This window comes from Nerophis lumbriciformis, linkage group LG01 (assembly GCF_033978685.3).
Source record: "Nerophis lumbriciformis linkage group LG01, RoL_Nlum_v2.1, whole genome shotgun sequence".
Taxonomy (NCBI): domain Eukaryota; kingdom Metazoa; phylum Chordata; class Actinopteri; order Syngnathiformes; family Syngnathidae; genus Nerophis; species Nerophis lumbriciformis.
In genome coordinates, this window is record NC_084548.2 from 19,443,227 (window position 1) to 19,458,937 (window position 15,711).

The window sequence follows — 15,711 nt, forward strand, 5'->3', positions numbered from 1 at the left end:
TTCAAATAGCATGTGGTCCACAAATGGCATGTGGTCGAGTGATAATTACAGAAAACCCTAATTTAATCATAGTATATTGAAACAACAAAAAAAGGAATGACAAACCATGGGAATGATTCCTTCCTGTCCCTCCTCCTGCTTTCCCATCATGGTGTAGGATTTACCAGCTCCAGTCTGGCCATACGCAAAGATGCACACATTGTAACCTTCAAAGGCGTGCTGCAGCATTTCCTTGCCAATGTCATTGTACACTTGGTTCTGTGCGGCAAAGCAGGGGTCTTCCGGCTGAAAAGGGAACAAAGAGTACAATTTATTTATTTATTTATTAGCCTTTATTTAACCAGGTAAAATCCCATTGAGATCAAAGATCTCTTTTCCAAGGGAGACCTGGCCAAGAGGGCAGCAGCAAGGTTACATTAAAAACAGTAAACAAATACATAAAACATCACATTTACAACATTAAAACTTGCTCACATGACACATGTGCATACAGACAAGGTAGACTGCAGTCCTTTCACAGAAGCTTTAAACTCATTCAACGTAACTAAGGTTTGAAGTTTAATGTTCGGTTGTAGGTTATTCCAAGCCTTCGGTGCTGAAAACCTAAATGCTTTCTTGCCCAGTTCAGTTCTTACTTTGGGGACGACAAATTGCAGAACATCCATTGAACGAAGATTGTGACTTCCTTGTTTCTTTGTTAAAAGACAAGACAGATAAGATGGAGTGATACTAGAATGGTTTTGTAGATGAAAACATACCAATGATTGAGGCGTCGAGCACATAAAGATGTCCAGTTAACCATTGAGTATAACACAATACATAAAACATCACACCCAAGAAAGCCAAAATACGCTTTTTTTCCCTCATTAGTCATCGTACTAAACATGCATGAAAAAGACTGAACTCACCGTTGTGTGGGACCAGTAGGAATAATCAAAACTGAAGGTCTTTGCTGGTTCCTTTGGGGCTTTGGGATTGAGAATAGCTGTGAATGAAGGAAAAAAAGAAATAAGACACTTACAACCATGACACATCAATTAGATTACAGTTACGTTAAATTAGCAGTTTAAAAGTACAAAACATTAGTATTCATGTAATTCCTGAAGTCAAGTATTGGCCCAAATAACTAATAACTTGATGTTCTTCAACCTTGACAGCCACTGATGGCCCTTTCTCAGTCTTCCTTGCAGTCAGTACTATAATTTGGCACTGAACACAGCGTGAAACAGTAGGTATTTTTCTCGGAACTGCATCAATTGTTACCAAAATATGTTGCTTTTAGTTGTTCCCAAGCATGCAAACAAAATGGAGCCTTGCCCTACTAAATTGTGTTGGGGAATACACCTGTTGTATCTGCCATAGACCTTATGACTATTCACTTATGCATGACTGGAGTATTCCCTTTGGCCACACAGACATTTCCTAATGAACAAGAATCTGCAAGCATGTCTGGCATTTCATCCCTCCCAACCATGCTTTCAGCTAGCTGCGGGAATGCTCTTAAATCTTTCCACACACATACAGTATACGATACGAGAAGAAAATAAATGGCATTGAGAATGATGATATTAATATCCCGGCCCACTGTTTTTTATCCTATTGTCAATTAGATGTGAACAAGCAACTAGCAACAATGCAAACAGTAACTATAGCCTACCAAGAAGAGTATTGGCATGTAAAATTAATAGTACGACCGAATGAATAAACCAATACCTCAAAAATAACCTAACCCCAATAAACACTACCGTACTTTAGAGCCTTTTTGGTATGCTGTTACACAGTTTAATGCAACTTCTGAGCTTTGCTAACAGGCAAATTAAAATCTCTTCTAGTGCCTTGACTTAATGGCGCTTCAGGAGGCTTTCACATCAAGATGTCCCCGGCTGTGCTCAGAGGATTCAGCGCACTTATCAATAATGCAGAAGATGTGGAGACACGGATTGTGTATCGCCCTCCGTCGGTCACATGCTGACAGAAATGCACAGTGTGTCCTTAGAAACTACAACACTGCTCTAACGCTAAATATGTGAGACGTTGAAGCTGCTACACTTTAAGTTAAAGACACAACACCCCAAAATGGCTAAAAAGAGCAACTCGTGTATTAATTAGTTTTTGAGTTTTGAGAATTCTGACAATTTTGCGGAAATCATGTTTGAAGCAACTTAGGCAAAATGGGGTGCACTACAGCAGAGGTTCTGTTGATTCTCTACAGGTTTGTAGTCTAATGAAGGAGAATATAATGGTATCTATTGCAAGTTAAGCTCTGTCCATTAAGACCTTGGCTTTGCACAACTCACACTAGTTTCAAAATAGGAGTTTAAAACATTCAGCGAACATCTAAAAATAATTAATTGTAGAGCAGGGACGATTTGTGGATTTAGTCGATGTCATTGATGACGTAAATATCGTTCATTTATGTGCCTTACATCGTGGAGTTGAAGACTGTTGGCCGCGCAGGAAGAAAAAGACGCCACTAGTGGTACGCCAATCAATCAGCCTCTGATCAGCAGCTAACTTTGTATCTACTACATGTCCCTACACAGTGAGAATCCACCCCTTTAAGTTACCATCCCCTCCATGGTGAAAAATTTACTTAATCTTTTTCAAATATTATCACTGGGGGACTGTAGAACATGGCTAAAAATGTGACACCAAGAAAGAGCAGCAGGCCACAAGAAAACATGCTAATTTCTAAGCGAGTTTAAAACAACAGAAGTTCACTTTAACAGTGGTAGAGAATTGCAGCAGAAAATAATCAGATATAAGCTGGAAATTAACAAATAGATTAATAAGAGTCTAGAGTCAGATTTGTAGTATGGCCCACTACTAATTCACTTCCCAAAAAAAATAGTCATACAAAAACCAGAACAACAAAGTGCTCTGTAAACTGTACAAATTAGAAATTACTTTTTACAGCAGTTGTTGTACACGGCACTCTCCTGGATGGTGGAGGAAGTTAAACAGCTATGTAAGACAAGGTACTTTTTTTATCTCCGACTGATCAACATGCATTTAAAGTTTCTAGACACATGAAAATTGTTGGTGTGGTTTAAGGAAATTAATTTATAAAATGTGTTTGACCACTCCATTAAAAAAACATTTAAATACAAAGGGAAATGTATTCTACAGATTAATCACTCAATCATTAAAAAAATCAATAGATGAATCGATTTATGAAACAATTGTTTGGTGCAGCGTCATCAAATCCCCGGCATCTACCAACAGGTTAAGGCGCAATAGCAAAGCAAGAGCTTCCATATCAAGTACTGAAAGAGGATACAGCGGGACAGGTGGCTAAATAAAGCCTGTGTTCACCTCTGCCCTGCCTCCAAAGGGAAATTAGACCCAGGGTATAGAGAAACATAGGGGTTGTTTTGGTTACCAGTGTCCCAACACTACTCTTTCCTGGAAAAAGAAAAGTGCACTGGCGAATCACAAGGGGGGCAGCTTAAGCGATGCACTAAAAAAACAGAAAGGTGACAAGAATTATGTGGGATGGTCACGATGTGGGAACCAACTAGTCTGACTGATAATCACACATAATGTGAGCACTCGATTCAGGATCCATGGTTCAGTTTTGGGCTTTGATTAGAGCCATAGAATGATGCCGATGGTCAACGTACTTCAGTGCAGATACACAGAAGCAGATAGCAGGAGATTGCTCATCAACTGAGGGTGAATCATGCTCGCGATATGACGTCAAAGCCACGCTCCCCTGCGCTCACAAATCTGCCTCACCCATGTGGTCCTCTCAGTCCCTTGGGGGAGCGATTCAATCAAGTCAAACTATAAGCTCAAAAGAGGCTGTAAAAATGGTGAGAACTACCCACAAGAAAGAGTGTCAGCCGGGTGCCAGAATGTTTATTAAGACGTTTTCCATTTATAGTTAATATTCCTAGTAGAGAAACCATCCAGGACCTAAATTGGCAGACGTGTGTGCTAAGTAGTGAACAGCGTCATCACACGTCTTTCTGAACCATGGCAACAGGTATAGAACCAGTTTTTGGTTGCCATAGCAACCTCAACTTGGCTCACAAGGAGAGGATGCGACACATTGCACTGTTTTCTTTCCCTTCAGCAATTTCCCACTGATGTTGAAATGACAATGTGTAAGAGGATAATCATGTATACATTACGCACAGTGATGGGCAAGCTACTTGGAAAATGTAGTAAGCTAATCTAATGTACAAATGGACCAATAAGGGTCCATTACTATTACCGTAACTATCTGTCATTTAGCTGGACACACCCTACAACTACCTCTAGGGGTCAACGCACCCCACTCTATGTATTTATTTAGTTTGCCTTTTCTTTGGCCCACCCCTATATTGTTATTAATTTTCTCTACCTACAGTAAAAAAAAATCCAGAATCTATCTATATCTTGACCAAATAAAACCAATGACTTGTGTGTTGTTTGGGAACGCAGTTGGTAAAGGTTATGTGCAGTAAAACTTTTAATGAACTCAACTCACCTTAGTGTATACTACTAAATGAGTGTTGAACGTCTTAGATGAAGAGAGCAGTAACTATATTGGTTAACAGAGTAAACAGCTGAAAACTTTGTTATCTCTAAACAAATATATTTCTCTAAATATGGCCAAGGACACGCATTGTTGTGGGTTTCCTGCACGTCATCTTTATTACTAAAGGAAAAATCTAATCTGCGGGAGAGAATTCCTCTGGCATTTTCAAGTACCGTAATTTTCGGACTGTAAGTCGCAGTTTTTTTCATAGTTTGGTGTGGTCGCTCCTTATACTCAGGAGCGACTTATGTGTGAAATTATTAACACATTACCGTAAAATATCAAATAATATTATTTAGCTCATTCACATAAGAGACTAGACGTATAAGATTTCATGGGATTTAGCGATTAGGAGTGACAGATTGTTTGGTAAACGTATAGCGTGTTCTATATATTATAGTTATTTGAATGACTCTTACCATAATATGTTACGTTAACATACCAGGCACGTTCTCAGTTGGTTATTTATGCGTCATATAACGTACACTTATTCAGCCTGTTGTTCACTATTCTTTATTTATTTTAAATTGCCTTTCAAATGTCTATTCTTGGTGTTGGGTTTTATCAAATAAATTTCCCCCAAAAATGCGACTTATATATGTTTTTTTCCTTCTTTATTATGCATTTTCGGCGGGTGCGACTTATACTCCGGAGCGACTTATACTCCGAAAAATAAGGTATATTTTTTGAGTGGTCAGCTTGAAGCATCCCTCTGTCTCTGACTCTTTCGTTGTTATGTGACATGAGTACGTGTCTGTTATGATTTTACTTTCTGGTTTCGAAGAGCCCGCCTTGTTGTGCCTCTGATTGGTGAAAAGATTCAGAATTCAAGAGTAAAACACTAAGCTATTCAACATATCTAACGGACTTACTGAAACAACTATGATTACACAAAATGCATACAAAATATGTTTGTATGACTAATATACACAAGCGAATGTAGACTTTAGTCAACATCTAATTACCAAAACATACTCATGTTACATAAACCGATGAAAAACAATCACTATGTTTCCATGTACTGATTAGTCTGATTTCTCAAATAATTAGTTTTTTGTATTTTCACACCTATGTGTGAAGTCCAAGTGTCCATGCATACTCTCTAATGCGACTATTGGTCATACGACATGTGCCTCCCGCACAATGGGGGACGCTTATTTCTTTTTAGCGCGGATACAGTTATTGCTCTTCCGATTGACCTATGATGTCACACTAGGCATCTGCAGATCCTTACAACTTGTTGTAGGTGATGTCCGCTGGAATTTTTTGCACAAATTACAATATTAAGTCTCTAATGGCTATGCTGATGTTAAATAGCACACAGTATCAAGAAATGAACTTGAATTGCGCTACGAACATGACGCTACTACCAAGAATGCATCGAAGCGGATGTAGGGTCCAAAGCAAAAAAGACCAGCAGGAAAGTATTTCGGATGAATTTTCGTACAGACAATCATGGAAACAAAACTTTTTGAATATCTTGGAGTTTTAAATCCGAAAGAAAAGAGTGTTCGTGCCTCGACTGGTACTGTCAAAGATGAAGATTGCTGTTGTGTCGGACTATCTTGCCATTTGTGTGGGATACAGAGTTATTGGTAATCAGTGTGGAGTGCACAAATGCAGCGTGAAGAGGTTTAAGTAAGCTTTATTATTAGCCTTTAATATACCTGCTTCATTCTATTTCTTCTCATTCGTATTTCGTTAGGGAGACTGAATTAAGCCAGCATTTTACATTTCCTGAGCTACCTTCTTAAATTAATCGGTTTCTTTTTTCCTACCATTCTGTTCTCATCTTCATTCCAATTGTTGCTTATGTTTTAATTGAATGGTATCTGCTTTCGGGTTATATCCAGAGCATTGAGACTAGTGCATGCGCGATACGAAGGAGGTCCTCTCCAGCCGCACAGAACCCCTCGAGAGAACTGGTTTTCAATCGCAGAATCCAGCAGTGTTAGACCAACTTCTCAAAAACCGAACACGATCGGATTAAGGTGTTTCCATAGGTTGTAGGAGACTTATTTAGAGCCAAACTATTCGAGGAATCGGACTAATTTAGTGCATGGGCACGTACTGACGGAGACACGTTTAAAAATGTACTGCACAAAAAACAATACTGGGAGGCGACAGTCAAATTTGTATTTGGCGCTAAATGTCACAGATGTGGATTTTCATCTCCTGATGAGCAGGATATGACAGACAAGTCATTAGCCCTCCATGGGGGCTTCCCATTTCCCAGTGAGGTGTATAGCAGTTAACTAACCACATCCTGCTCTCTGAAGGAAATCACTCAGCTGGTCGTAGCCGGCAGACATTTTGCACTCCTACATTCAACATGGGGCCAATAATTTGGCCTGAGGAAAGTGAAGATACCCTCAGTGATTAGGTTGTTAGGGTGTCTCCGCACACCAGATGGGGACTAAAAGCTTGTGCAATTCATCTGAGACGAACAGAAAGACAATTCTGCCAGGAAGGCCTCTAGGAATTTTCCCACCCCGGATGACAGAATGTACACAAAATAAATATACATTAAAAAAAGATAACAAGGAAAAAGGAGTAAATGTTTAACGAATTCAATGTGAACGTACAGAATTCTCATTACCACATGTGCTTCTTTCAGCCAAAGGAATGTTACGACCATCTTTGTCGCCTCTAAAAAGCATGATTCAACTCTTAACCTTCTGCAGCTACCATGCAGATTGGGTGGTATAACCGTACATGCACTCTATGGATGTGAATCTTGCGACAACTCACGATTCAAATAATCATATTGGGGTGACGATTAAATTAAACTCAATTCACACCAATTCTTGCTGTATATTATCAAGTACATGCATTTTAATAAAACCTTCTCAAACCAAGTTACAAAAGGTCCTCTTGGCTGCTGACGTATACGCACAGCTCGTAAGCGTCGAGATGGCCTAAAAACTACAGCTATAGTGCATTCTAAAATGCATAGTGAGCATTGTGCATACAACCTTTGACATAGCTTGACAGTTTTATCAGAACTGGCAACGTTTCTTCATTAAAAAACAAGCTAAGAAAAGCCATCAAGACTCCTCTGAATGACTCTCATGCTTGGTTGCTTGTCAAGTGTACATGTACAAATTACCTCTGTGTAATAGATCTCGGCAATAGTTATCTGGCGACCGACCCACAAACCCCTGCGTAATGAAAGATATGCCTCATGCATATAAAAGCCTTTAGCATCATCCAGCACAAATGCTAAACAATATCAAAAATGTCGGATTTTACACTTGGTGGGAAAAAAACATTCGCTGAGATGGGCCGGTCGTTTGAACAAGGCCACTGGATGCTAATGGTTGTTCAGTCTTAAATAGCATGAGTATAAGGACGACAGAGCACACATTCTGGCATTATCACAGAAATGTGTGCTGTGTTGTATCCAGTATCTTTGAGAGTGTGTGATGTGGCTTGGTTGCCCGGGCTGCAGCACAGATGACAGTTATCAAGGGATGCAACTCAAAGCTGAGAGCTATAAGTAGTGTCTAAGCACCGCTGTTCAACATTTGACAAACAGCTGAGCTTGTTGCAGCCACAACACAAGACATACAACATTTCCATAACAACTTTGTTTACACAGCCTTTAATCACAAAGCCTGCTCACAGCAACGTTTGTCTATTGAAACAATGTAGCTGTGACAGAGCTCCTCATTTCAACCTTAAAGATGGATCACGTAATTTCTGTACTGGAGTGGAGATAGAGGACAGGAAGAGTGTGGAACAATTGCACTGAATACAGAGTACTGCAATTGACAACACAGCCTCCAAAACATGTTAGGTAATCTGTTATGACAAGGCTTTATGTGCCCAGCTCATGCCATTACAATAGAACTTTTCACAGTTTGACTCACTTTTGAATCTCCTTTTTATAAACCCACAAAACAAGAAACATTGGCTTGAATAATGCTGGCAAACTAAGTTAAATGTTGCAATTGAAAGAGCTGAACTGTACAGGAAATGTTGTGTTTAACCTAAAATTAAATTACATTTTATACAATTGAAGTTAAAGTTGCAATGATTGTACTTGATCATCTATAGAATGTAGTCCTACATACTTACTTACTCTTCAAACAAATGGTGTATAAATGCAATTAACTAGATTATAATGAACAATGTTTGAAGAAATACAACCGGTAAATTGCATTAATTTGACATAGGAATACACTAACAATTACGAATGTCCCGATCAGCATTTTTGGCCTCCAATCTTGATTCGATTTTTTGGCCGTGGCTCCGATCTGGTTTCGAGTCCCAATCAGATACTTTGACAATGTTATAATTAGGGCTGTCAAAGTTAACGCAATAATAACGCGTTAACTATAAGTTCCTTTAAAGGCGATAATTTTTTTAACAAGCGATTAACGTTTTTGACTCTTGGCCTGTTCCGTAATTTGGGTACATGTGTAATGGTGTCCAAATAGCTAACAGAAATGCACAAAGAAAGGGGCACCTTATCGAAATCTAAGATCCAAAGCCATGGCAATCGCCGTGAGATAACATCATCGAACGCTGAGCACCAATTGCTGCTTGGAGTGTAAGAAGAAGCCTCACGTCCGTTTTTGGATTCAGTTAAGTGCAATGAAAACATAACATGTAGATTGTTCCTCGAAGTAAGGGACGGCGTGGCGCAGTGGAAGAGTGGCCGTGCGCGACCGGGGGGTCCCTGGTTCAATCCCCACCTAGTACCAACCTCGTCATGTCCGTTGTGTCCTGAGCAAGACACTTCACCCTTGCTCCTGATGGGTGCTGGTAGCGCCTTGCATGGCAGCTCCCTCCATCAGTGTGTGAATGTGTGTGTGAATGGGTAAATGTGGAAGTAGTGTCAAAGCGCTTTGAGTACCTTGAAGGTAGAAAAGCGCTATACAAGTACAACCCAGAAGTGCTTTAGTAAGATTGAATACAAGCTCAGCAGAAACAAAGATGGTAGAGAGGAAATCTAAGGTTACTTTTTCTGGGATTTTCATTCAAACATGTCAAGGCTTTTCTCATACCAATCACACGTCCGGTTGGCGGCTTCACAATAATAGCACTACGTTTCACATCCTGTCTAACCAACAAAACAAGGAAAAATCGTCTTTCGATACGATCCTGCTATTCTAATATTCTGTGTTATTTCTACCTAAATACCGTAAATGTTTTTTGCCAGATTTAAATAGTAATGGCAGGGGCGATATGAAGGAGAAAGAATTGTCTTTGAACAAACTCGCCTTCTTCTTCGCTACCACTGAGACTAGGTTTATACTGCAGGTTTTTTTTTTATTCTCCTCAAAAACGTGTTTGTATCTTTTTCGTGTAGAACTGTTTCAAAAAGCATAATGTTTAAAAACATTTAATTAAAGCAAATTAATTTTCCAGTCATGGTATTAAACACTTAAAAATTATCTGTCTAGTGTACACTTATTTATGACAAAAAATTATATCTTTCTGCGATTATTTGCGATAATTTTGAGTTAACTATGAACAATTTGATTAATTGCGATTAAATATTTGAATAGTTTGACAGCCCTAGTTATAATAGATGGTGGAACTGAAATAAATAAATACATCAACTAATTAGCAAATAATGAACATTTCTAAACTCTGTTACAAAATACAAATGTACTGTATTTTTTCACATCACCATAAACAACAGGTTTTAAGTGAAAACTTGTAATCTTAACAATTTGATCTTGAACTGTAAACAAGACTGTCTAAAGTCTCGTATGAGCATTTAAGCAAATTTGAAATAAGAAACGAAATGCAAGTGAAAGTGTACCGTACTTGTATTGCAACATTCCACCGCTAAAAATTACATTACTTTATTGTTTCTAATAATAACAGTACATATGTAAGCTATTTTTCCTAACACTGCCTATTTTGTTAGAGTAGTCAGACAGAATGTAACGAACAGCAAATGTATTGTAAAGGCCATAGCTGTAATGTTTTTTGGAGCACTTGATAACAGTATTGTGGTGCAGGGAGATAAAGATTCCAAACTATCGAGCTTGTGCCATATCAGCAGGCTACTTACAATAGTCAGTTAAAAACAGTTTCTGTCCAATTTTTACGTCGCATGATGATGACGTTTTGTGTTTTGAGCAGCTGAATGAGCTGCCTCAAGCCAACGAGTAGGGGCGTAAATATTTGCTAACAAAAGTTGCTTGAAATGGCCTCTATTACTGTAACTTTATGGTCGGTGAAGAACTGGTTGGTAATTAGGGCTCGGCGGTTATAGGATGCTGATAAAAATTTCAGGTCGATCACGGTGATCAGCTGTGAGCAAATAATCAACACCATTAAACATAACGGGAAAGCCAATTGGAGTTGACGTTTTACCGCCCAACTTCCGGTTCCAAAGTACGCAGAAGTAAACAGAATCATAGATATGAACAGAATGGCCGAACTTGGAGATAAACATGCAACTGATGGCGGAAAATAAATGTCAGCCATAATTTGGAGTTATCTGGAGGTCCTATGATTTACGCGTCATTGAAATCGCAGTTGGAATCAAGGAATTGTTCGTTAAAAGCGGAATCTACTATTACATGCGGAAAGTCACGGAAATTGACGGATTGACTAACAAACACCTTCATGGAGCTTGTCCAACCAGGGGCCAGTTCTCCAGCCGGAAGCCCTGCACCCTTCTCGGGCCATCTCTGTGCCTGCCTCCAGGACACTTGTCACTCTCTACCTGTCGTTTTTGGCAGGTAATGAGTACTTCTTTTTTTTTTTTTAAACAAAAATATGTGTATCAACACATGCATATGCTGAACATGAACTGCAAATGTGAAGACTTTGTCAAAAAAAAATGTTTTAATAAAGTTACATTAGCAGTGATGTAGTGTGCAACCTTGGCCTTTGTGCCAGCTGTTACAGCTCTGACCACTGTCTATTTTTACATGAGCAGATGGCTACTGGTGCTTTGCATGCCGACAAGACTTGTCAGTGACAGAAAGGAATGGAAAGATTTCAGCTGCCCAACAGTCCTGCCACACTCACTGCCAAACCATACAGTACACTGCTCACACAGACCACAGGCACTGATAACTGTTGCATACTGCGACTGTCTTTTGATATTAACAGCTCAGGCTGACCCACACTGCATCCGGAATAACAGACACTAGAAGGGAGGGGCAAAAGTATTGGGGAAACTACCAGACAGGAGAAAACATGCAAACCTAGCAGGACTCAATTCGGGACCTAAAAAAACAACAGTGCGACAACAAAGAGAAGCCTCTCTCAGGTGATAGCATGTGATGTTGGAGCTGCATAGTACGCTAAGCTGATAACACAGAGTTGAAAATATGGGCTCTTGTGAGTCAACTTGTTTACTGAACAATCGGCTGCTTATGCCTCATTGTTATTATTAACTACATGATACAGGATCTGCTGACTTCAATGTTTCTTATGCCTAAAACAGATTTCTCTATTTTGCAGGTGTGGCCTTTCAGCACACATCATGTGCCATATAAAGTCATGGCGACAGTACCATGACACACTACAGAAAGTTGTGCACTTCAAAGATAGACCATTTAATAAAAACTAGAGCTTATGACGTTTGTCACAGAAACCGTGAGAAATAGTAGAGAAAGCACAGTGCACATTGGACTACATCTCACTCTCTAGCTTGGACTCGACGGTGGGTGCCAACAAAAACACGAAAACCTCCGGATATTAAAAGCTGTCACTAACACAGTCTTACCTCAAAGCACTGTGACTGCAGACTTCTGCTTAATTATCCTTTCCTATGGCTGTACTAAACTCACGACAGCCTCACTTCCTGGTTGCAGCCAACCTGTGCACTGCATTTTGCCCAAATGGCTTTAAGACGTGATCAATCTACAATTCATTCCACACAATTCACTATTACCATAATTACAAATATAAGGTCATTTATCCAGTAATTTGACTAATGCTAATGAAGACGAGTAGTATTATTTATAACGCACAAAGCAATAATGAACACCGTGATGAGAAACACACTCCTCTTTGGTGTTAATGTGCTAATTCAAATTTCAAACATACCTTATGAATAAACCATGTCCCAGATTTGAGATCATCATATTACCACGAAGTAAAGACCGCACTGTTCAGACATGGGAAACACAGAAGCTCTTACATTCACTGCTAACAACAGGCACCCATTTTAAAGAGCAGTGACCTGGATTTCCTCAACTAGCCGCAACTCAAGAGACACAAGTCTCGCTTTAAATGCTTTCAGGGTTTACGTAAGCACTATGACATCATGGACAAATCTCTGAGATGGAACTGTGAAAAAAAACACAGCCTATTGACACTTTGTAACTGTTCAAAAAAGTACTGTACATGTTGTGTACTCAATCCTGTCATATTAAGCACCCCTTACAGGGATATGTGCATGTATTGTCTTTTGCTTGTACTGATTGCCAAAGAAAATCAATAATAATTAAAAAAAAATGTTTAATTAAAATAAAAACAGCCAAATGACATGAAAGAAGATTGATGCTTCAAGCTAACGTCAGATTATGAACCATTATGCATTTTTTCTGTAATGGGTGTGAATGTGTAGTACCGTATTTTTCGGAGTATAAGTCGCACCGGAGTATAAGTCGCACCTGCCGAAAATGCATAATAAAGAAGGAAAAAAACATATATAAGTCGCACTGGAGCCCGGCCAAACTATGAAAAAAACTGCGACTTATAGTCCGAAAAATACGGTATTTATTTTTTTATTATCTGTTTAGAAGCAGCAGAGAACGCTGCAACACATACTGATGGCCAGTCAACAGTCTCCAGTAAAATTAAAGTTTTCGAAAATGACTTTCTAAAAATCTTCTGACATCGTACTCACGAGTATTACAAAGTGAGCATCATACCCACCGAGCTACCTGTGCCTTGATTACAAAACTGTGCATTTGCACTCTCAATTCAGCCATTACACTGTGGGAGGAAATATGAACAAAAACTGTCTGGAAAAAAAGCAGAGTTGGGTTTGGGCACAAACACTAAGAAAATACACATTAACATTTTTTAATGTGAGTGAAAAAACAAGGTATTGCAACCCGAGCTCAGCACAGAATCAAAGCGAAGGTAATGGTGCAGACGTACATCTGAACATTTAGCCGTCTGTTGACTTGCATCATTAAAAGCCATTTACATTTTGGTTTGGTGTTTGGAATGGTCAAATTCAACCTGGCTTGGATTTGCAGGCATTATGCAGATAGTTGCATAAGACACGAAAATAGTGTATCATCACATCAGTTGCTACAGAACAAACCTTCAATTAACTCAACATTTAATAGGAAAACAAACGTAAAATCCCTCACCGACGGAGTGACGCAACTCACTCGAGAAAACAGGAGCATGAAGGAGACGATGTTGGACCTCCAGGCGAGAAGCATGAGGGACAATCTGGTCTTCGCGGGAATACCGGAAAAGACCGAGGAAGATCCAGAGGAAACCATCAAGTCCTTCATGGAACACCAGCTCAAGCTTCCAGCGGACACCATCAGGAACATCACCTTCCATCGCGTCCACCGGCTTGGAGCCAAAAAGCCGGAGAACAGGAGGCCGAGACCCATCGTGGCCAAATTCGAACACTTCAAGCAGAAGGAGCGGGTGAGGAACCAGGGCCGAGAGCTGAAAGGATCCAACTTCAGCATCAACGACCAGTTTCCAAAGGAAATTCTCGACAGGCGCCGCCATCTGTTCCCGCTTCGCAAGAAGTTTATCACCGAAGGATGCCGTGCAGTCATCGCGGTGGATAAACTTTTCATCAACGGCCAACTTTACCGTGATCCAGAAGCCACGCCGTGGCTGTATTATTAGCGTCTGAAACACGGTAAATGTTGTATTTTTTGTTTGTTTTGTTATTCCATTATGCTTCAATCCCTCTCTTTTTTCCCCCCTCTTGCTCACAATACACCTGTGCGTCACATAGCGCTCACGTAAACACATACGCTCTCTCTCTCTCTTTCTTTCGGTAAACCAACATGTTTACTATTTTACTTTCTTGTTTTCCTTTTTATGTCACTTATTTCACTACCTGTTTAATCCACCACTTTCTTCTTTTCTTTTTATGTTATGCTTTTTGTTTTGTTTTTCTCTTTCTATTTCTCCACCTGTTGTGTGTCCCCTTGTTGTCATCAGCATTTACACTCACAGCTAATACATGCACAACTATACACTCTGCACACCTACATATATGCATGATAGGTTTACATTTAGATACAGACATGCATTATTTACACATAAAGTACACACATACATCCACACACTTAGTTACAGTCTAATTTAGTATGTCCACTATACAGTTTGTCACTTGGAATGTGCGTGGTGTCGGGTCAAAGGAAAAAAATATAAAAATTCTTAATCATTTGAAGAGCATGCAAGCAGACATTGCTTTACTACAAGAGACTCACCTCTCCAAGTCCGATACCTCAAAACTGCATTCATCGCAATACCCACACACATACCTTGCTAGTTACAACTCCAAACAGAGAGGCGTAGCCATTCTCATAAGTAGAAAGGTCAACTTTACAGTTCATAACTCCATTACTGACATAGAGGGAAGATACATAATTCTTAATATTTCTATTGACGGGAGAAACTTATGTATCGCCAACATTTATGGTCCAAATGTTGATGACCCCTCCTTTTTTCACACTTTCTTCTCTTCACTTTCTCCTCACTCAAACCACTGCTTGATTCTAGGAGGGGACCTTAACTTAGTATTTAATCCAAATATAGATCGGTCCAGAGTGACTGGGAGTCACCGTGAGTCTCAGTCAGTGGTAATACTTAAGCAATATATGAAGGATTATGGTCTTTGCGATGCCTGGCGTTCTTATCACCGCACTCTTAGGGAATACACTTATTTTTCTCCAGTTCACCACTCATTCTCTCGCATTGATTACTTTTTAACTAGTAGCTCAATTTTATCTGACATCTCAAACATTCACATCCATCCTATCATCATCAGTGACCATGCACCTGTCTCACTTTCCCTCACCAACAAAACTATCACTGCACCTATCAAACAATGGAGACTTAATACATCATTACTAAAGGACCCAGACTTCCTAAACTATTTTGAGAAAGAATGGACAGATTTTTTAGATTTTAATGATCAACCAGAAATCACGGCGTGCGTTCTCTGGGAGACGGCAAAAGTAGTTATGCGAGGAAAAATTATTTCTTATTCATCA

General features: G+C 39.5%; 1 protein-coding gene across 13 annotated transcripts in view; it reads right to left on the reverse strand.

Annotated features, from left to right (window-relative positions):
• The window catches only part of kif1b (kinesin family member 1B), a 106,927-nt gene that overhangs the window by 57,166 nt on the left and 34,050 nt on the right, over window positions 1-15,711 (reverse strand). For all 13 annotated transcript variants that reach the window (XM_061976656.1, XM_061976631.1, XM_061976640.1 and 10 more), the window contains exons 3-4: window positions 909-985; window positions 106-285 (exon numbers count right to left, since the gene is read on the reverse strand). In XM_061976656.1, the coding sequence (XP_061832640.1) occupies window positions 106-285; window positions 909-985 (257 nt within the window). The remainder of the gene's footprint in view (window positions 1-105; window positions 286-908; window positions 986-15,711) is intronic.